The sequence below is a fragment of the Phasianus colchicus genome, chromosome 30 (genome assembly GCF_987193195.1).
Source record: "Phasianus colchicus chromosome 30, bPhaCol1.hap1.1, whole genome shotgun sequence".
NCBI lineage: Eukaryota > Metazoa > Chordata > Aves > Galliformes > Phasianidae > Phasianus > Phasianus colchicus.
Genome location: NC_143465.1, coordinates 25,001 through 46,814, shown reverse-complemented (window position 1 = coordinate 46,814; position 21,814 = coordinate 25,001). Strand labels below are relative to the sequence as shown.

General features: G+C 46.2%; 1 protein-coding gene and 1 pseudogene across 14 annotated transcripts; both read left to right on the top strand.

Moving 5' to 3' along the window:
• Positions 1-4,698: 4,698 nt before the first annotated feature.
• Positions 4,699-11,512, top strand: LOC116241468 (RANBP2-like and GRIP domain-containing protein 8; annotated as a pseudogene). Its single transcript, XR_016460573.1, has 9 exons — positions 4,699-4,853; positions 5,924-5,991; positions 6,476-6,574; positions 7,339-7,491; positions 8,138-8,368; positions 8,748-8,889; positions 9,178-9,370; positions 9,958-10,048; positions 10,825-11,512. The product of XR_016460573.1 is annotated as an RANBP2-like and GRIP domain-containing protein 8 (transcript).
• Positions 11,513-11,997: 485 nt separating this feature from the next.
• On the top strand, positions 11,998-21,778 carry LOC149914291 (E3 SUMO-protein ligase RanBP2-like). 13 transcript variants are annotated; one of them, XM_090127389.1, is made up of 12 exons: positions 12,646-12,804; positions 13,507-13,644; positions 13,732-13,869; positions 14,078-14,257; positions 14,344-14,481; positions 14,918-15,056; positions 15,230-15,327; positions 15,839-17,075; positions 18,412-19,070; positions 19,537-19,731; positions 20,590-20,767; positions 21,015-21,778. In XM_090127389.1, exons 2-9 carry the CDS (start codon positions 13,555-13,557, stop codon positions 18,804-18,806), a joined length of 2,415 nt encoding a protein of 804 aa, XP_089983515.1. In that variant the 5' UTR covers positions 12,646-12,804; positions 13,507-13,554; the 3' UTR covers positions 18,807-19,070; positions 19,537-19,731; positions 20,590-20,767; positions 21,015-21,778. The 13 variants fall into 13 exon arrangements, with proteins under 13 accessions (XP_089983525.1, XP_089983515.1, XP_089983521.1 ...); XM_090127399.1 differs by lacking the exons at positions 20,590-20,767; positions 21,015-21,778 and adding an exon at positions 11,998-12,393 and having other exon boundaries at positions 19,537-20,583; XM_090127395.1 differs by lacking the exon at positions 18,412-19,070 and having other exon boundaries at positions 19,537-19,671.
• Positions 21,779-21,814: the final 36 nt, after the last annotated feature.

Sequence of the window (21,814 nt, the reverse complement as noted above, 5' to 3'; positions counted from 1 at the left end):
TCGGTGCCTTTGCGCCGCCCTCACCCCCAGGAGGCGCCCCTCCAGCACTCGGAGGCGTCCGTGCGGGGAAAGTTTGCTCTCGGCACGCAGCCACGCGCGCCCCACACGCCCGCCCCCGACGAGCCGCTTCCTGCCAGCACGGCGGACGCACGCGCGGTCCCACGCGGACTTTCCGAAGCCGGCGCGGCCCCTTCTGCTGTGCTTTTTCCCTCCCCCTCTCAGCAGAGGTAGGACGGGGGGGTGGGCCCACCTCCCGCCGCTCCTCCGGCCGACGCCGCTGGAGCTCGGCGCTCCGCTCCGCTCCCTGCGGCCGCCCCATTGGGCCGCGCGGCGGCAGCGCGATGCGGCGGGTGGGTGCGCGGCTGGGCGGGCCGGGAAGTTGGAGCGGGAGCCCCGGTGGCGCGAGGGGAGGGCGGCTCCGGAGCTGCGGGGAGCCGCGAGGAAGTTGCGGGGTGCCGCGGTGCGGAGATTTGGCGGCGTTCGGGAGAGCGACGGCGCGCCGTGCCCGTCGCCGGGCGCCTCTCGGGGCTTTACGTAACGGCGGCGGAGCCGGGAGCGGCGGAGCGGCTCAGCCCGTCCCGCGCTGCGCGCCGCGCTTCTTCCCGTCCCCGGCAGCGGCAGACGAAGAGCCGCTCCGCTCCGCCGTCCCCCCGGGTTCCCTTCCCCACTGCGCCGAGCGGGGCAGCCCCGGCGGGAGGGGTGCTGCGCGCCCCTGCCCCGGTCGCCCCTTTCCCCATCGCTCCCTGCGTTCTCCCCTTTCTCCCGCTTCTCTCCTTTCCCAGGGCTTTCGCATCCCGCAGCCGATCCGCTCTTCGCGTATGTTGGCAGTGTGCCGTTTTGTTTCTCCCCTCTCCTCATAGCGAGGATCCCGCTCCGCACGACGTGTGCGGGGTTGACTTTGTGCCCCCGCTCGTCTTCGGTCGGTGCCGGGGATGGCAGCGCTCCCCCCCGCCGCGCCCCGCTTGCACTTCTCCGGCCCGTCCGCCGCGATGTCTGCCCACTGTGTAATATTAGGCTGAGCTCTGGGAGCCTCCGCGAAGGCACGGAAAGCGCGGAGCTGCAGCCCCGGTCCTCGCTGCCGCCGCGCTGCTCTCTCCCTGCGAGGGGCCGTGTCTGACGCTGGGCTCCGGCTGTCCCTGGGTGTCCCGGGAGAGCGGCCCCGGCACCGACGCTCCCGTCCTGGTCCCAGCCTCCGGAGGTGCCCGGTGAGTGCTGTGATTCGTTTTCTTTTTATAAAGGGATGGGTGGATGCATGTATGGATGCTGGTGCTGGGAGCTCCGCTGGTCCTCAACACGAAACAGTAATAAGGATGTGAAATAATACCTATGATTTAGCAGCTGGCCCAGGGCAAAAGCCCTTGCCCTGTCCCCCAGCGGGATCAAAGCTCTCCTGTGGCTTTGGAGGGATATTGGAATTGCTCTTTTTGGAGTTAAACAGATTGGACTCGCTGCGGTTTGCTTCAGTCGCACAAAGGAAGCACACCCACCGGGCAGGGAGCAGGGAGCAGGGAGCATGGAGCAGGTGGCGGCCCAGCTTCGAGACACCGTGGCCGTGCCGTGGCAGCAGCTGTAGGTGGCAGCAGCTCTCGGAGCTGTGGTTACTCGGCTCACTGCAGGGGTGCGGGGCTGCAGCTCCTCGGAGCTGGGCGGTGTCTCTGGGCACCGGGCACATGCCGAGCTCCTGAAGCCTCGGAGCAGCTGCGGGGTTTGAAGACTTGTCCTGCTGCAGGAACAGGGTACAGAGCTGGGGTAGCTGTGTGTTTGTGGGTGTGTAGGAATGGAATGTTGTTTCTGCATTAGATGTGAAAAAGGGGGAATTGATCTGAAGAAGTAGAGCACAATGTATTTGTATTTTGCAACTTGTCCTTAGAAATAGCTGATGTAAAAAAGTAGAAATACCGTATTGTTAGTAACATGCTTTGGAAATATAATTGCTGAATTGTGTGATTAATTTTTGCTTGCAAAACTGCAATAGTTTTTAAATGTTCCAAATAGTATAGATGTAGTATTATGGACTCGAAAGCATATTGTAGGGCTGTTCTGTTTGGATAAGAGACCCTCAGCAAAAGAAAAACAAACTTAACAAACATCAAAGCAGGCAGGGCCTCCACACAAGACTGGCTTGCCTTGCTCTGTGGGTAGGTTGGGATGCAACAGGCAGGCATCAAGATACTCCCCCCTGTCCTCCTTCCAAGCTTATCTCTATGCAAGGACGAGCAGATGTGCAGAAACAGTGACCAAGTGTTGAGTGAGCAAGTGTGAGAAGTTAACTAATTAGCGATATATGCTTAGCTAGCAGCAATTTATGTTTATCCAGTATCCATATGTTTAGTTGAGCATTAGGAAAATTGTGAACCTGAAGTACTCAGCCAATGAGGAACCAGGGGAGAAAGAGATAAGCATTGAATAATAGGGCATAAAGGATGTAACGCTGTTTTTCTGGGCACTCTCCTGCTTGCAAGAAGCCCGCCATTGCAATTGCAAATAAAATCTGCTTTATCAGAGATACTGTCCTGATAAATTATTCGTATATTTCCAACAAGGGCAAGGAGAGGGATAGCCTTGGGGTGGTTGGTGGCAGAAGGATGTGCGAAGGGCCAAGTTAATTGAAAAGCTGGCTCAATAGGGTTGTCCTGACCTGGAGACATGCAGAGGTGAGCAGTGTTTAGTCCTGGAGTCTCTTCTATTGGGTGCTGGAGCACACAGAGGTAGAGGTCAGCATGCAAGGCATTCTGAGGGCTGGGGACTGAGGGGCAAGATCCACAGTGTGTCTGAGGATGCATTTTGGTGTCACAGACGGTGGTGACTGCACAGCTCTGGGGTTAGGAGAGGAAGAGTGGTTGCAATCCAGGGTTTTGGGAGGCTGCACCATCAGGGCAGTGTCAGTTCTCAGCTCGGGTGACCCCAGGGAGCTGAGAGCATTGATGTAGGTGACAGCTGCTGAGCTGCAGCCTGACGTCACTCTGTGAGCTTTACACGGGTAGCCCTGAACACGGCCGTGTGCACTGAGGTCTTTGCATGCGGCCGCGTGGTACTGCTCACATTTACACGCACACAGGGATGCGTGCGAGTGCACGGGCCTCGGGGAGCTGCGCTCACCGGGCGGCACCGCGGTACCAGGCGGGCCCCGGCTCCAACCCGGCATCGCGGCCCGCACACCCCACCCCTCCGGCTCTCCTATTGGCCAGCCGTGCCCCATCCGGCCCTCTCATTGGCTCTCACCGCCGTCTGTTATGTGCACGGTCACGTTACGATAAAGTCTGTGCTGGTACTGAGGAGTGGAACGGCTTGTGTCTGCCGGTAACTGCCAGCAGCGCTGCGGCGATTCGGGCAGTGATGCACAGCAGCTGTCGCGCTGACACGTGCTGCACTGACCCGCGTCTGCAGGGCGGCACGAGTGACGTCCGTACGGATGGAAGAACCGGGTCCGTGTTCTTCTGTTGTGCTCGGATCGGTTCGTGGAGTTGAAGCAATTCGAACATCTCCTTATTGCTCCTGAACAAGATTTTGCATAAAATAACCGACGCCTGTGTAGGAATGGAATGTTGTTTCTGCATTTGACATTACAAAGAGCAACTGGTTTGAAGAAGTAGAACATCATGCATTTGTATTCTGTAACTTATCCTTAGAAATAGTGATCTAAGAAGTAAAATTCTGTATATGTTAGCGGTATGTTTTAAAACATTATTACTGAATTATGTGATTAATTCTTTCTTGCAAAACTGGAATAGTTGTTAAATGGTCCAAACAATGTGAGTATAGTGTGTTAGGGATTAGAAAACATACTGTAGAGTTGTTCTGTTAGATAAGAAACTGCCAGCAAGAGAAAAACAGATGTAGCAAACATCAGAGAAGCCAGGGCCTCTACACAAGGCCGGACTGTCTCACTCCGTGAGGAGTTGGGACGTGACAGGCAGGTGCCAAGAAAGCACAGAAATATAAGCTCTTAGTTGTTTAATTACCCCTAGCATTTGTGCCCTTTACACTGGTCACTGTTCTGGTCATCCCTCTGTCCTCGCACAGAGATAAGCTGGGAAGGAGGACAGAGGGGAGTGTCTTGGAGCCCGCCTGCGGCACCCTGAGGTTCCCACAGAGTGGGACAGCTCTGCTTCGTGCAAAGGCCCTGGCTCCTTGAAAGCGTGTTCAATGTGTTTCACTTCTGCTGGCCTAACGAACCACCTCACAGCGGGTTTCCCAGCTCAGAACACTACACCCACATCGCTTAGGACATCTAGAGCCTACCGCAGCTTTGTGAGAAAGGATTTCTCACGTAACTCGGTAACTGCGTTTCTAAAACACGTTACTAATGTGCACACGGAACTTCTACTTTTCACATCAGCTGTTTCTAAGGATGCGCCACAGCGCGCTTCTTCAGATCAACCGCCCTTTCCAATACCCGACGCAGAAGCGACGCTTCCGCTCTCCGCGGCGCGTCGCTACGGGTGAGGAGAGCGGCTCGGTACGCCTCACCGCGCCGAGCTCCGTAAGACGCGCGAGGGCAGGCCGGCCGAGGACGGGACCGGCGGCGCGCGCAGCCCCTCGCGGCGCCCGGCAGCCCGCGCCGAGCGGCCCGACGTCCCGCGGCTCAAAGCGCCGCCGCGCGAAGCGCGAACCGGCCGCTCGGCGCCGCGCATGCGCCGCCCCGCCCCGCGCTGTGACGTCGCGCGTCGCCGCGGTCGGCAGGGAGGGCGTTCCGCCGCGTGCGGCGGGGAGCTCCCTTAGCGGCGCGCGAGCGCCGGCCTGCCGCCGCTCCCTCTCGCTCGCTCCCTCTCCCGGCTATGGCACGGCGCACGAAGCCCGAGGTGGAGCGGTACGTCGCCTCCGTGCAGGCCGCCGCCTCCTCTCCCAGAGCGGTGAGTGCTGCGGCCCGGCCGGCGCCGCCGGCGGCGCTCCCTCGGCCTTCCCCGGGCCGCGGTGGGGGCCGCTCCCCGCCCGCCCCGTCCCTCCGCCCCTCCCGCGGGTGCCGGGCCCGAGGGCGGGCTCCTCCGGCGGGGAGTCGAAGCCGAGGGAGGCTGCCGGCGGGCGGGCGCGGAGTCGCCTCCTCGGAAACGCGGTTCGCCGCAGCTGCGCGCCTCGGAAAGCCGCTGAGCCCTCGGCGGCTTCGGAAGGAGCCCGGCGGCGGGGCGGAGTTCGGCTCCCTCCCGTTCCGTGGGCACGGTCCCCGGGCTTCCGGCCTTCTCTCTCTCGAGGAGCCGGAATAGGGAACGCGTGCCGTTCGGCTTTGGGCTCGTTTGGCCGCTGTGCGGCTGCTGTTGCCGTGGGTGCGACGGCGTTGTGAAACGCCGGCAGGACGAGAGGGAGAGGCGGGGGGAAATAGCTCTGCTGCCTGCGTTGGTGGCTGGGCAGCCGGGTGATCCCCTGCTCTCTGGAACGACTGGCTGTGGAGCGCGGTCGGTGATGGAAGTAGCTGCTGGTCTTCCTGTTGCGTTGATTTTGGAGAGGAGGGTTGTGCGAGGCTGCCGGCGTTTCTTTTGAAGTTCCTTTCCAGCCCCGTTTACGAGGAGGCGGGGCAGGCGAGAGAGGAAGGTGACAGAAGCATGGACAGGAGGAGCTTGATTTGTGGCATTTGTTTTCTTCTGCAACGTAGATAGGTTGCAAGAGAAACAGCTTGTATGTAGCTGACCCCATTCTCCTCTCTTTAGTCAGAAGTGTGCTTGTGAAAAGTAACAAGTGTGAGGACTTGCTTTGCTACTAACCTCAGTTTCGCTTTGGTAGCCTTTGCCAGTTACTGGGAAGAAATGTTATTTTCTTACTCCTGTGTCTTTCAAAAACAAAGCCCAGAGTTCAAGGAGTGAACTGGAACTGATAACTGTGAAGACACTTTCGGAAGTATTATGCACCCCTGGAAAGAAGGGTCTCCCTACTCAATTACTTCAAAAGTACTGTATATTTAAAATGTACCTTTTGGTTTTTTTTTCTTCAGAGATCGTTAAAAGGATTCTTTTTTGCTAAGCTGTACTTTGAGATAAAAGAATACGAACTTGCTAAGAGGTAATAAACGTTACGTATGTTGTTCTGTTCTTTAAAGTGTGATGGGAAAGCTAAATGAAGTAGAGTGGAGAAATGAAGACCGTTGTCATGCTGTTTTAAGGTAGCAGCAAATGGGAGAATGTGGTGCCATTTAAATCTTCCTAAAACAGCAACTTAAAGCATGGGTAGTTACGTGGTGCTGTAAAAACCCATCCGGTAGAAATGTCTTTTATGCCATCGTGTTACGTCCTTCCTACAGTTTCTGTGAGCTACTGCTTTATTTAATGAAGGCCAGTGCTTGCAGGCAAATATGCAACATCTGTACGTGTAGCAATAATGTTGTGCCTTACTTGAAGATCTAGATCAAGCCCCTTGAACTAAATACGGCTAACTGTCCTGTATGACAGATTAAAGTCCCACGTTAGCTGCAAGGTGTGGGGGGACTTGTAATACTGAGGAATACTGATCCTTCTGGTTTTTCTTTCTTTCTTTATTTACTCTGTAGATATACATCTATTTATCTCAGTGTCTGAGAGAGAGATCCCAAAGCTCACAGATCTACGAGGCTCAGGATAACACGGAAAAAGCTTTTGGGTGTTACAAGGTAAGCACCTCACTCACCTCCCTGATGTCCTGCTTTATTCCTTTGTAAATGGACTTGATCTTTGTGCTTCCTGCTCTGATAGTCTTCTTCCCGCTGCCCTTTGGACTAAGAATATGTGAGCCCTGTAGAATTCTGCAGTAGGGATTATGGTGACAGCAGTAATCCGGCTGCTACTGAAAGACTGGACTGAGAGTGTTTTTCAGTTGCATTGTTTGTTTTCTTGTTAGCGGTGGGCTTTTTGTTTGTTTGTTTCCTCAGAGGTAGAGGGAATGGGGCAAATACAGTTCCGATTAGGTAAGCATATAAATGTGAACTTCACAGTCTGTGTTTCATTATTCGGGCACCGGGGAGGGAGAGGATACACACAAAAGTCTTGTTGCCAGCACAGTGACTGAGTGCCATCAGTCTTTGTGACTTAATTCTGTTTTCCGGAAGCCTCCGTATTAGGTTAGGCTAGAGATACCCCTGGTCTGGCTGTCTGAGTAGAGCAGCAGCGGGTGGTAGAGGAGCTGGTTTTGACATTGTTTCTCTTACGGTGTTCTGAATTCCAGCAGTTGTCTGGGTGTTACAAACCAATGGTGGCCTTTCAAAAGGGAGGCTTTTCTTAAAGCAGTGAGAAAGTATTTATTGATAGTTCTAATTTGACTTGCTGGGTCTGTTTAATGGGGGACATGTTTGACATGTTTTCTTTCTTGTTCTATGTTGACTGCAAGATCAAGTTACTAGTAACCTTTTTTCTTATGTGTATGCATGGGGAAAACCAGCGTTCTGTGGAGCTGAATCCAATGCAGAAAGATCTTGTACTGAAGATTGCAGAGTTACTATGCAGTAACGACATCGCTGATGGAAGAGCAGAGTACTGGGTTGAGAAAGCTGCCAGGCTCTTCCCTGGGAATCCTGCTGCTTACAGATTGAAGGTAAATTCCAGCTTCTGATCTCTGTTCTGTGCCTAGAAGAAACCTTAGTTGCGTCAAGCGATGGGAAAACCATGGTAGTAATATTATCCAAGAGGTCAAGATTAGATAGGTTAAGTATTGTCTCTATTACATGACTACACTGCTTTCTAGTTTTTTTTAATTTGAGTTGAAAACTGTCAAGTGTAGGAGATGCTGTTATTCCCTAATACTGTATAAATGCTTTCAGTCATACAATCTCACTTTTGTACAGGTTTTAGTTTTCTGGAGCACAACTGCAATGAAATTGAAGTCTTGAGAGGCTTGTGCTTTGGGATTTTTTGTGTGGTTATGTTATTTTATTTTATTTTTTTAGACAAGCTGTTCTGTATTGACGTGTGGCATCTTTGAACCAGGTGGTTTGACAGTCTTAACTTAGCATCTAACTTAGCATCTACAAGATGCAAACTCTAAAGCTTTGGGTTTTTTTTTTTTTTTTTTCCCTCACTTCTAAAATGTTTGTCAAACTCTCTGTAGCACCTACCAGCTTTCCAGAGCAGTTTGAGTAATGTAGTCTGTAATGGCGATGAGAAAACAGTCAGGTAACATAGTTGCTGAAGAGGCTCTCATAGAGAATGAAATTTTAACGTGTTGCCTTGGTATGTGATAGGAGCAGTTACTGGAGCGTAAAGGCGAAGATGGCTGGAATCAGCTCTTTGATATGACTCAAACCGAGCTCTATGCGAGACCAGACGATCCCTACCTTAACATCAGACTGGTTGCTCTCTACCGTTCAAATAATAGATTAAGAGATGCTGTGCTTCATTGTCAGGAGGCGGAGAAGAAAATACCTGTAGACTCCAGCTTGGAGTGGTGTTTGTGCGTCGTAAAGACATTTGAGGTATTTAATCATGTTTTGATCCTGTCATAATCTCCCATGTCCTTGAAACCGGTGTTATTCTCTTAGTATCGTTACAATGGCAGCTAATTCTCAAGTGGCTTAACTCCTTTAAATGTAATGTCTGTGGAAACAATGATTTATTTAGGATTTTCTTAAGCCTTAAAGAGTTGTTTAGTTTCTAGCTGAGGTACTAAGTTAGATACAGCAGCTCCATCAGGGAGGGAATTGCTGAGGCAAATAGTTCCTGGAATTTTGCTGCTGAAGAATACGTTAACATCTCACCTGGGAAACTGGATTATGTAGCAAGAAGTTCTGGAGAAACTCTTGCCTTCACAGAAGGATGGCGGTTCCTCATTCTGTGATGAACTTTATTCTTTAGGAATATCTTGAATCAGTACGAGACTTGGAGGCTGATAAAAATAATTGGAGAGCTGTCAAGAAGGATCATCTGCTGGCCTATTCTAGCTTGGTTAAAATGACGCTTCTAGAGATGTTTGAGAAAGCAGAGGGGCCCTTGAAAGGTACTCTTTTAACTGTTCTGCTTATTTAAAAAAAGAAAAAAAAAAAGAAAAAAATTGAATATTTTTTCTGGGTCACCGAACTTCTAGCAGGCGTCATTTTCAGTGAGTAGCTGCTTTATGGATGGAAGAGGAGTTCCTCTGTACTAACTGCAAAGGGCAAATGTTGCTAGGCTTGATCCGCAAGCTGTGACTGAGCTAAAGGCCTCAGAGAAGACTCAGTGATAGGGGTCTAGTATAAATCCTGGGAGACCAGGACTTGGTTGAAAATGAATCTTTTCTATGTTCCAGTTTTGATCGTGTGCTTCACTCTGTGAAGCCGTGTGCGGATGGACCTGATGAGCTGTCTCGTACCTTCCTTGAAATGAAAGGACACTTCTACATGCACGCTGGAACTTTCCTGCTGAAAACGGCCCAGAACAACGAGGCACAATGGAGAGATGCATGTGAACTCGCAGCATTGTGTTATCTGAAAAGTTTCCACGTAAGTCACTCTTCAGTTTGTGCCTGTAATTGTTGCAGTTCTTGAATGCTCTCACTGTATGCGCACTGAACGCCTGCATTCCAAAAACTAACTACTGTTTTTGAGGCTGTCTCCTGGCCAAATCTTACCCTTCCATACTTGTTTAAAAGATTTCAAGTAGTGTGAAGAAAATCTCATCTGTTTCACTTGTCAGAAGTAAAGTGACTAAGGGCTAATGAGTGTGTTTCCTATAGGCTATTCCCTTCTCTGTAATGCAGCTAAAATAACTAATATTAAGGTTAGTGGTATGGGGGGGAGGGGAATGACCTGAGTAGCTCTCACATACTAATTGGGTAAGCAGCAGAGCTTGATCAAGCTTAATTCTTTGCTTTATGGAATAAAATCAGTTTTCCCTTTTGCACAAGTGCTTGCATTCAAAACATCGCTTTCTCTTGTGCGCTCTTACAGCTATTTGCAATTGTTCAGTTACTCACCTTGTGTCCTTTTCAGGAAAGAAACAAGCTTGTTTCCTAACTTTTAAGACTAAATGAGGGTGAGTTGTTTTTTGTTGAGAAGAAGCTGTAGCAGTTCTTTTCTTTCTTTGCCAGATTCCTAAACCAAAGTCAAAACTAATAAGAGGAGATCGTGCTGGGCAAGATGCGCTGGAAATGTTGGCCTGTGACCGAAAAAGCCAGTCTGGTAATAAAAACTAATAATTATAAATGTTCCGTAGTTCCATTTTATGAGCAGTTAATGTCAGAGTTAATGGCTTGTTAAAGAGCACACTTGGCGTCTTGGAACATGCTATCAAACGTTCTGTATTTTGGCTACGTATGAAATACAAAAGAGCGGTTTGATCCTGACACGTAACGGGCTTTTTCTTTTTATTTCCAGGACATTAAGATAGAATTTAACTTTCAGTGTCTCCTAGTCTGCTGGTTTCTGCCTACTAATATACTATTTGTAAGCATTGCTAGTCCCAAGTATAAAAGAAAATATTGCTCCTTTCCTGTCACTTTTGTTCCCTTCTTTGTTCCAACAGGTTTGGTTTGGTGCATTTTTTTAAAAATTTTTTTGGTGAAGCCGAGGTAGTTGTTTTCAGTCTTCACTATCCTGTGGGCTCTAGATGAAAACAAAGAAAACACCAGGCATCAGGCTGAATTGTTCCTGAATAGATGAGACTGACAGCTACTTATTTTGAAGACAATTGCAGTGTCATTATAATAAAAATACACAGTAATTCTGGAGAACTGGATTTGAAAATGCCTTGGGACCACTGTCAGCCCATATGCTAAAAGGGTGACTTAATTATAGGGAGAGTGTAAGTTAGAAAATTGTATTTGTAAATTTGATTTGTAAATATCATAAGGGGAAATCTAGATTCCCAGCCTAAAGCAGCAGGAACAGCCCACTGCATTAAATATTGTTGTCCTTGTTTAAGTTGAGTGTTCTTATGTGACATTACGTTTTTCTAGGTCATATGTTGCTGAACTTAAGCCACGGCAAGGAAGACTTCTTGAAAGAGATTGTGGAAACTTGCAAACAGAAGTGGTTTATTTACATTGTTTGAAAGCCTGTTTGGGAGTGGAGCTTCTAAAGAGAGGTCTTTTCTCAGCACAGATGATATGGGAGATGTCAGTCCCCAAGCACCAGAGCAGGGAGAACTGAGTAAATACGATATTGATAAGAGATGCTACTTAAACTCAACGTAAGCATGACTCTGTATTAGAGGTTCTTCTACAAGTGCTTCATCTGCAACAAAAGACAAGTATCTGTAATAGCTGCTCGTGGTTGCCCTACTCAGAGGGTGCTTTGCAAGAAGTTTCACTTTCAGCTGTAGCTGAGGGGCAGTATCATCATGCCAGGTTCTGAAGAATTTCTCACATACTTCCTGCTTCCACACTGTTGTCTTCTGGTCTGCTCTGACTCATTTCCAATTGAAGCTGGAAAGTGCTTGTACGCTGGTGAGTGCTGATAGGAAGGCCCACATTATTTATGTGTAATCTATGAACACAGGTGACAGGCATAAAAATGAAATAATTCCAGGATGAATTGTGAACTAATGATATCTTCCCATTTTTTAGGCTTTGAATTTGAGCATAACAGGAATAGAATGATACCTTTCCTAACTAGGATGCAGATCCTAGCTTCTTACAACCCTTGTTTTTGCATAGGTGCTGTTCGGATGCACAGTGGTAGTCTCCAGCACCTTGCATGGCTTGGCTTGCAGTGGAATTCCATGTCTGTTATTCCCACTGCGCAGATCATTACAACAACTCTTTCACTTGCCCCAAGAGACATCAAGACTGGAAACAGATGCTCCTGAGTCTATTTGCCTGTTGGACCTTGAAGTAAGCAAGCTTCCTAAGTTCTTAAATGCATTTAAATGCCTGTTTTTTGTTACCTAATACCTTCTGTTTGTTTATTTTCACCAAAACAGGTTTTTTTACTCGGGATGGTGTTCAGTAGCAACTTAGAACTGCAAGAGAAGTTTAATACTCAGCGTGGCACACATCAACCTCTGTTCTTACCGTTGCTGCTGTGCAGACAGTTCTGTACTGAGAAGCAAAGATCCTGGTGGGATGCTGTTTGTGCTCTTATGCAGAAAAAAACAAAGTAAGGCTTCTTCAGTTTGGAAATATTGGAACCAACCTTCTGGATGGCTTCTGAATTGATTCCCATAGGTTGCGTAAAACTAGTTCCTTTTGTTTGACGTCCTTTAAACGTTAAATGTTTTTTGCTGTAGGGGTGTGAGATGCTGAAGAACTTTATAAAAATGGGCTTTACATTTCTGACAGTGCATTTGTAAAGAAGAGCTAGCTTAGGACTGAAGCTGCTTGTTATGTTCATCAAACAAATGACGTGTGAACAGATGAAAAAGAGGGAATACTAATTGAGGAATATTTCTTTTGATATTCAGACCAGACTCGGCAACCAAACTGAAGCTTCTTGTACAGCACGGATTAAGTACTGTGTGAGCCCTGGAGTAACACGGCCTTCAGCCTGCCTTAATTATACGTTGGGCAAGAAGTCTGCAAAAAACAGTACGTTAAGATTATCTGTAAATAAGTATCATCTGTTTTTCTCTAATTTTGCAAACTTAATAGACTAAATAAAATCAGATGAGAATGTAGTATTGAGAACTGCTGCTACTAATTTTTTGGGATGTCATGCAAGGCAGTTGCTCTAGTCAAATATTCTTACCTCACTACTCTCAACTGCATCAGAGAAGAATAAGTATGAATAACACTCTACTTAAATATTCTGCGATAGTTTGAATTTCTCTTCTTCAACAGGGCGTTAGCCTTAACTCCCACGACCAGAAAGAATATACTGGAAGAAGCGTCTACTACTGGAAGACAACTTTGCTTAGCTTGAGAACTATCAAAAAGCACAGAAGTATTCCCGAACCTGCGTATCCTCTCTTCAGACATTTCCATAGTGTGGACATCCAGGTACTGATGGATTATTCAAAGATGAGAGTAAGAGGGGTGGTATGTCAGAGGCTTACATGTGAATTGTTAGCTGGTTGGTTTGTTTTTTGTTTCAGTTGGCTTTGTGTGTTGATGGGTTGTGGTTGGTGGTTTTTTTTTTTTTTTGTCATTGTACTGCTACTACTGAGATTTGGTAGTATCTTTCTGTTGAACTTCTGAGTTTTAAAACTCTGATTGGAAGATACTGAACTGCCTTAGTACCTCCTCCTATTTGACTACTGTATGGGAACTGCTGAGTCATGGCCTGAACCTCTGATTAATCACCTGAGGTGAGCAATGAGTCAGCCCTGGGAGCACAGGTGAAAGCAATTCACCTGTGCTGCAGGAAGGGGTGGAGCCTGGCTCCACCTCTCCTAGACCCATTTAAGAGCTGACTACCAGTGGGGAAGGATCTCTCTCTCTCTCTTCGGAAGATCCACTCCACTGGAGTTTCCTGAGCGAGCCCACGATATGGGTAAGCCTCCTATTTATTCTCTTTGTCTCGCTGTGTCTAACTCTCTTGCTTATTTCATTGTTATAACATCTTAATATTATTTGATTATATAATATTCCTTTATATAATTTTCATTGATTATACAACTACTTACTAGATGCTTACAGTCACTGACTGTTCCAAGTGTCCACACTGTGTCATGTGTGACGTGTCTTTTGCTTTGGTTGTAGGTCTTCCAGGTTGCAGCCTATGAAGAAGAGGCACGTGTAGTTTTTGCAATGCTGGATGCAGCTGAAGGCAAAATGGATGATGCTTTACTAGCGTTTGAAGCTATTAAGAATGTGGTTTCGTACTGGAATCTTGCCTTTGTAAGTTTGTAAATTGCATTACCTCAAAATGCTTTTCTATTACTTACATTCTGACTGATTATTCCTAATCCATATGCTGTTACTTAGCTTTATCAAAGAAAGGCAGAAGAGGTTGAGAGTGATGATACGTTACCAGAAGAACGCAAAGCCTATCTTGTTAAAAGAAAGCATTACCTGATGAAGATCATTGATGAAAGCTCCTCTGACCCGTCAGTAGCTGACAAAGTAAGTAAAAGAATTAATGCTTGTGTGAGTTGTCGTCTTACGTTAATGTTAACAGATGTAGGGCTTTCCTGGGGGAACAAAAACAACAAAAAACACCCAGAATTTCTGTGCAGAAAGCCTTGCAAACTGTGCAGCCGTAGATCAGAGCACAGCCTCTTGCTCTGAGGAAGAATTGCGATCATGACTTGCATTTCAAATACATTTCTAGCTGCCGGTATCTGTTAAAGCTGTAATGGAAATGCTGAATGCAGTGATCCAGGAGCTTGGAGAGAATGGTGAAGAGGGAAGTCTTGCCTCCGGAAATATCTCACCAGCTGCACATGTGGAAGTAAAATATTCAATTCCATCACCCAAGAAGTTCTCTTTCTTGCCAACAAATACCTACCAGGTATATTAGCCGGTTACTCTTCTAGGGAAGTGTTACGTTTGTATTAAAAAATCCAAGTTCAATTAGTTTTTTTCTTTTCTTTCCAGTTTTCTCCTAAGACTGACTCTCAGTGGGCAGAAGATCACAAGTCCTTACTTCAAAAGCTGTGTCAGCAAGTGGAAGCTTTAACGGTAAGCAACTTGAGTCACTATATTCGATGCAGAACAGTTGATCTTTTTGTTCTGGTAAGTACTTTGTGACCCAAGCATTGAACTTCCCTTACCAGGCTACCTCTTAAAACTCAGTGAAGAGAACTGCTATAAACATCTGCTTAAAGTGAGTTCAAGAGTAAAACTTTGTTGCCTACAAACTCTGATTTGGTACTCAGATATGGGAAGTAATCCGGAGGATTGTGTGTGCAGAAAGTTGTGCTTTCTTCAGCTTAGCTACTGTCATCTTTGCTCTGGGTTTATTTCTAGCTTCAGGGAACAGTCTCAGTTTCGTAAAGCATAGGAAGATCATAGGTTATTGCAGCACTTAACTCATCTTTTTTGTGTGTGTGTCTCAGACCTTGAACATGCTTTTAAATAGCAGAGGAGCGTAGGGATCGTTCCTTAGGTTTCCTCCAAATACCGATGTAATACGTTTACATGCTCTTAATTGAAACACTGTCTTTAATAGAATGAAATACGGGAAATGAAACGTAATAGTTCCAGTGTAAATGTATCATCTCACTGCTGGCCTGCTGGAAGCTATGAAACAGATACAGTGTCAGATGGTTATCGGAGAGCACAAAATCTTCATGAAGCTCCTTTAAGGGGTAAGTTGATGCTGAATTTTTAATTGAACACTTAGCTAAACGAAGTAAGACTTCTTAAAATGTTTCTGCAGTGTTCGGAGATGAATGAGTAAAACTGGTCCGCTGGGAAAGTTCACTCAAGTCAGTAATCACAAAAACTGGATATAAACTCTTTTCTTGGTGTTCCTTTTCAGTTGCTACCTCTGGCCCATCTGTTCACTGTAGCCAGTCACCTGCTTGTAACTCACAGTCTCTTCAAAGAACTGCTGCAACCAGTGTAACACCAACAAAGGTGAGGACGTACGAATCCGCTCAAGCCATTTCTACTGATGTGTTGAACTGGTTTTGATTCTGTGTGTAGCAGGATATAACTGCGGTTCCCTAGAGAGCGTTTACTAAACTTGAGGTCTGCTGGAGACAGGCAGAAAGTTCCGTAATCAGCTAAGCTTTGGGATATTGGGTTTGGGAGAAACAGCCAGCAAAGCATGTTTTTAACCTGCTAACATATGTCCTCTGCTCGTTGTCTGCAATGTTCTTTTCCCCAAAATAGTATGGGGGCTTGATTTTTTTTTTTTTTTTTTTAATACTAAAGAAAAATGAGTCTATTCAGCTTACGCTTCTCCCCAGTCTGTGTTTTCAGATACCACTCAAGTTTTGAACGTATGATTTTAGTTTAAACTGATTAGAGTTGAAATGTAATTTTACGGTACGCCTTGCTATTAAGAGTACGTGTTGCATGGGCTTTAGCACCCTAATCCCTTTTCCTCCTTTTCCACAAGGAAGTAACGGTGCTTTTTCTTTAGGCACCTGTCTGTGGCATGGATGGACTTGCACCTCAGCAGCGTAGATATGCTCATCAACAAGCAATCCGCACGCCACCTCTGCGAAACACTTGTGCTGCCATGTTTCCTCAAGACACGTATGGCGCACCTTTGCATTTTGATGCTCCATCTGCTGGAATCATTTCACCTCGTGGTGGTGATGATCGCTACAACTACAGCCTTCCACAGGCAAGCACAAATCCACCCCTGCCTGAACCAGGCTATTTCACAAAACGTGTGGTTTTAAAACCTCTAGAATCCAGTGTTAGTGCCGCACAGGACAAATTGGGATCTGCCTTTGCTAAAAAGGGAGGCCAGTGGAACTGTGACATCTGTTTAGTAAGAAATGAACCCACTGCCCCAAAATGTGTTACTTGCCAGAATACAAGCAAAACTAATTCAGAAATATCTCTACAAGAATTTTCCTTGAAATTTGAAGGGAAAACATCAGCATGTACTTCTCAGAATCTTGCAGATGGTGAAGCAAAGCCTGCAGAGGAAGGATGTAATTTTTCAATGTGGATGCCTCTCGGTGGATTTAAATTTGGTATGCAGGAGTCCAGTAAAAATACTGCTAAGAAAGATGATCCATCCAAAGAGCGTAAAACTGATTTGACAAACATGGATGAAAAAGACAAAAACGAACTGCCTTCAAGTAGTGGAGTTACACTCCAGTCTGAAGAAACAGCAGACAGGGACAAGAGTGAGCACACCCGTGAGAAAGGCACGTTGGTAACATCTCATGTTTCTTGTACGAATGCAGCCAAAGCATCTCCTTGTGGTAACAACGCTGTAGCTGTGCTGGAGGAAGCTACCAGGGAGAGAAGCGACCTCTGCCATGGTGGTGATGCTTCTGATGCCACCGTAGAAGCTTTAGAGGTATCAAGCACCTCTGAAACGCCAGCAAAAATGGAGGTTTCTGCTCCAAAGTTTGTATTTAGATCTGAATCTGTCAGGAGCGTTTTCAGTAACAAAGGGACATTCCCATTTGGGAATACTTCAGCCCCCGGCTCCCTCTTTGGATTCAGCTTGAATCGTCCAAGAAAGAGCGATGAAGGAACTTCAGCATCTCGGAAAGCAGAGCAGGAAAAAGCGGGAGTAGCTGAACCCCCCAAAAGCTGTAGTGCTGCTCAGAAACCTTGGGAGAGCGAGGCATCCCAGCCGGCTCCTTCGGCACAGGGTGGGCCCTCCAACTTCTCGTTTAAAATCCTGGAGAAAGGTGAGTGTTAATTGAACCAGTAATTTATTCAAGTGTGCAGCTCATTAGTCAGTCACTTGTTAATGCTGGTCATTGTGTATTACTTCTTCTGTCTTAATAGTATGTCGTTTCTTTCAGTTCTAATGCACGTCTGTGAATCTTCAAATCCTAGACTTTCAACTTGAGTAAATATGAAGTTGTAGTTCTTCGCACGTAAGAACAGAAGCGTGCCTTATGCAGGACTCAGTGCAACTCTGTAGTGAGAAAGGGAGTTGCAGGTAGGATTTTGGAATCTGTCCGAGGCGTCAGAGTTGATCTTAGTGTTGCTTTTTTTGTAGGGAAGGAGTTTGGTACTGCTAGAACCAGGAGATGCTAATATTGTTTAAACAACGAGGCGTTGTTTAAAATGTCAGGGTGAAGTGCTGACAGTGCATTTTTTGTGTTGAGCTGGCAGTTATTGTGTTCAAGGCCTCGCTCTGACTGGTAACCTACGAGAACAGCAGTTGTGCTTAAGCTTCCACTCAAATTATCCCTTCAACTAGGAGGCATCCTCCTTGTCTGCTTCCATTCCTTTCCAGTAACTTCACATCTGTCGCTTGAGCCTTTGTTTGTCGTGGTTTTTCTTCTTGTACTTCCCAGAAGTGTTGTGAAATAAGCTCTATTCAGTCTCTGGTTAATATCATCTGGAGTTCCAAATGCTCAAAGTTCATCGGTAGCACACGCTGCTGCTGACTGCTTTCTGTTTCTTACTTTCTTTTTCAGTCCTTGGTTTTGCTTTTCCTCTGTAGATGATACCCATATGGCTCTTCTCTGTAGCTGTATTTTGTTTGGCGTATGGCCATCAATAATTCTTGTAACAATATGAAAATGCTGACCTGTTCTTGGTCTGAGACTTGAATTTCAAAAGGAAAGTGTATAGTGCTACTAGAACAAACAGACAACATTTACAATATGTTTACAATATTTAAATTGAGAAAAACTGTCATCTTCCACTTGGCCAGTCACTCTTTCTGAGGCTGTGAGTGTCTGTGTACTAATAAAAGGTGGCACGTATTGAGCTTCCAGAAATATAAGTAAATGTCAAAGGAAGCTAGTATTTGTAGTGGCAGTTGCAAGATTGAAGTCTTCATTATTGCATGGAGGTTCTTTGATAGCAGCAGAAAACCCAAGTATGACGGATTTACAGTTCCTTGGTTATCCTGAATGAGTGTCTTTTTACATAATGATGTTATTTCAAAAGCTCTACATTTAAGATGTTCTGAGTATTGTTAGGTTACTTTATAATGTATGTGCCAAAAATGATCACGGTATTTAGCTGTCTTATCAGCTGTTTTCCACTAATTTTTGTGCTTTGCAGCAGGCCCCCTAGTCAAACGTGAATGTGTTACTGCTTGGGAAACTAAATCTTCTGAGCAGAAGGCTAAAGGAGAAACTCCACAGGTCCCTTCTACGTCTGTCTGTGGCTTTAGTAGCAGTGCTGTTGCCTATCGTAGGCGTGGCGACCTGGTTCGGGAACGGCACGGCGACCAATCCCAGGCCGCTCGGTCCATCGGCTCGCTGACACCAATGTGGTGGACAGCAAATGGCGTTTATTGGCGGGAAAAACAGCCTTATATAACCTGGGCACTGAACGCTATTGGCTATCAGGGGGGGGACCCTGTCTTCCCGTACAACGCGATATCTTCCGGGCGCCAGACCCTCACTACCACAGTGTGGAGGATGCCAGTCCAGAAGGCTCTCAGAAAGAAGTAAAAACTCAAAGAAAAAGTATGAGTCAAGTCTTTACGAAAGTTTAGGCAATAAATTTGCAGTATTATTCTTAAACTATTTTCACTTAGTGAGAAATAAAGCGTCCGGCAGATTAGAAACTACTTGACTTGTTTGACTGTGTCTCAAGTCTGTTCTGGCACTGGAACTATGGTACTGCTAAGAACTTAAGTTTCTCTGGGAGAGAAAGGAAACAGCTTTGCCTCCTAAAGTAGAAACAGCTTTGGCTAGTAGAATTCCTCCTAGCAGGTATGTGAGAGTTAAGTGATTTCAGAGCAATTTCCAAGGGAAATGGTGCTTGTTTTGGAATCGTACTGCTTCAAAGGTACTTCAGTCTCTTGTTGAGTAAAAGCTGTGTGTGTTTTAAGTGTGATGAAGAATGTCTGAAACCTTCCAACAACAATTCTTGTTTGTTTTTTTGTTTTTCCCCAGTTGTTCACTTCCCTTAATCCCTGTTACTTAGCTGTTCTGAAACATTAGTAGCACTATAGGAAAGTTGGAGACTGAGAACTTACTATCATGTTTTTACTGTACTGCTGTTGTAATTAAATGAAGAAATTTATCAATTTCTGGAAGGGAGGGAGGGGAGAGAGAAAATGTGGCTTTTTTGGAGGGAGTCGTTATTCTTAGTGTCCAGACTTAATGTAGTTTGAAGTTTGTATTTTAGGCTCTTATGTCTTATTTGCTTACTGTTTTATTAATCGTACTGACTTAGTCTCTACAAGTAAGGAAGAATTACATACTCCATCAACCAGTGAAGCAACAGCAACAGTATTTGTGCAGTCAGCTGCCAGCAGCGGAGAAGCAGAATCCACAGAAACTGCTCGCGTGTCAGAGAATTTACCAGGAGGTGGTGATACAGCTTTTTAGGAAGTAGAACAACTTGCTTGAAGAAGCCTGATGTAGCTTTGTAAGGCTTAACTCAGTTGTTCATGTCTGGATTTCGTGTTTAACCTTAGTATGCCTAATAAGAGGAGAAGCTTGCAATGACTGTAGTCTTCTAGTTTGGCTTCCTGTAAAGAATAGAACTTAATTGCAGGTTAGTATAATGACTAAGCAAGACTGATAGAGCACAAAAAAACAGTATGTAGTGTCCTTTAATTGGAACAGTTAATCTGATGAAGTCTGCAAAATGTTGTCTTCCTCTTTCTGCAATATCTTGTCTGCCTTTCCTCATCCGTTAATCATATTATGACGTCTGTTGTTTTCTTTCTTGCCTTGCCTGCTCTTTTTCTACTTCAGAAATGCTTGTCTGTCACATGTTTCTCCAGTTCTTTCAAGCTTTTCTTTAACTGTGGAAGATGTGTTAATTGAAGGATGTTAAAAGGCAGTAATGTGCACATATAAAGTGAGGAGGATACGCAGCTGTGAGGCCTCCATTTATTATTTTCAGTTGATTCTTATTCTGATCAAATGCCAGTATTAAGTTACTTAGCAGCCTTCATAAGGGGAACACCTGGAATGCTAACAGTGCTGGGTTATCACTTAGCACATCATTCAGCAGACCTGAAATTTCACTGGGAAATATGCCGGCACACTTGATAGCTTAAAAATGAATTTCAAAGGCTGAAATCTGTTGGGCTCTCTCCTTTTGAGAAGGCAGGGCTGTTCGGTCACTTCAGTGCATGATGAGTATAGAGCTGTGGGTACAAAGCCACTGAAGAAAGGAAAACATTGAATAATTTTGGATTATGATGTCAGAATTGTAACAGTGTTGTTGGTGACAACAACTTCTGGGGGAATCACGCATTACTGTGCTGTGTTTTAGGTGGAGGTAGTCTGGAGAAGAAGATGAAGGAATTCCCTTCAAAGAGAGGGCGAAATTTTACAGTTGGGCCAGAGATGCTGCTCAGTGGAAGGAGCGCGGTGTTGGAGAGCTCAGGGTCCTCTTCCATACACAGAAGAAGTGTTACAGGATCCTTATGAGAAGGGACCAAGTTCTTGAGGTGTGTGCAAAGCATGTCATCGCTAAAGAAATGAACTTAGTGCCCTCTGAAACATCAAACAGTGTTTTAATTTGGACAGCTACAGGTGATGCTGGTTAGTCGGTTGAGTGGTTTTTACAGTTCTTTTCAGTATCTTCTGTAGTTTGTTTGGCTTTGTTTTACCCTGGAGATTATACAGAACAAAAGCTGCTGATCTCTGGCTGCAGTGACTAGAGCTAAGGAAATCTCTTCTTGGATTTGTCTTCAGATGGTGAAGTGAAAGTAGAGCAATTTGGGGTCAGAGCTAAAGTTCAAGAACTGGCTAATTCTTTTGAGAGGAGATTTGAAGAATGCCAGCAAAGCTTGTCAGAGCTGCAGAAGGGCCACCTCTCTCTGGCAGCGGAGCTGTCAAAGGACACCAACCCTGTTGTTGTGTATTTTGTTTCTGCCAGTGACGAACCTTTAGGACACACAACCACAAAGCTGCTTTCAAATATTGTCCCTCGAACAGCTGAAAATTTCAGGGCCCTGTGCACAGGGGAGAAAGGATTGTGGGTTCAAGAATACCACATTTCACAGAATAGTTAGTGACTTCGATGTCAGGTAAGCTTAATGTGAAGGCTTTTCATTGAGAGAAAAAACCCATCTGGGCTGCAGCACTCCATGAATCCTGCCTGAAAGTGGGCTTTTCCAGTTCTTGAATGTGGTGAGAGTAGCCGAAATCAGCAGGGCTGCAGTCAGCAGCGATGCCTCAAGCTTTCCGACACTTCTAGAGACCATCGCATTTTATTCTTGGAAAGCTATGATTTCAGGGGAATGCCACAGACTTGCATGTTAGACTTCGTTTTCTTCATACCTGTTATCTGCCTGATCACTTCTCTTTGGCAGCTGTTTGATCTGTAGGCTCTTCAGAGCCGGGTGTCAGCCTTTGGCAGCAGCAGGAGGCGGGGCTCCCGACGTATTGCAGGCAGGTTAGGGTTAAGGGTTAGGGTGAGGGTGAGGGTTAGGTTAGGGGTAGGGGTAGGGGTAGGGTTAGGGTAGGGGTAGGGTAGGGGTAGGGGTAGGGTT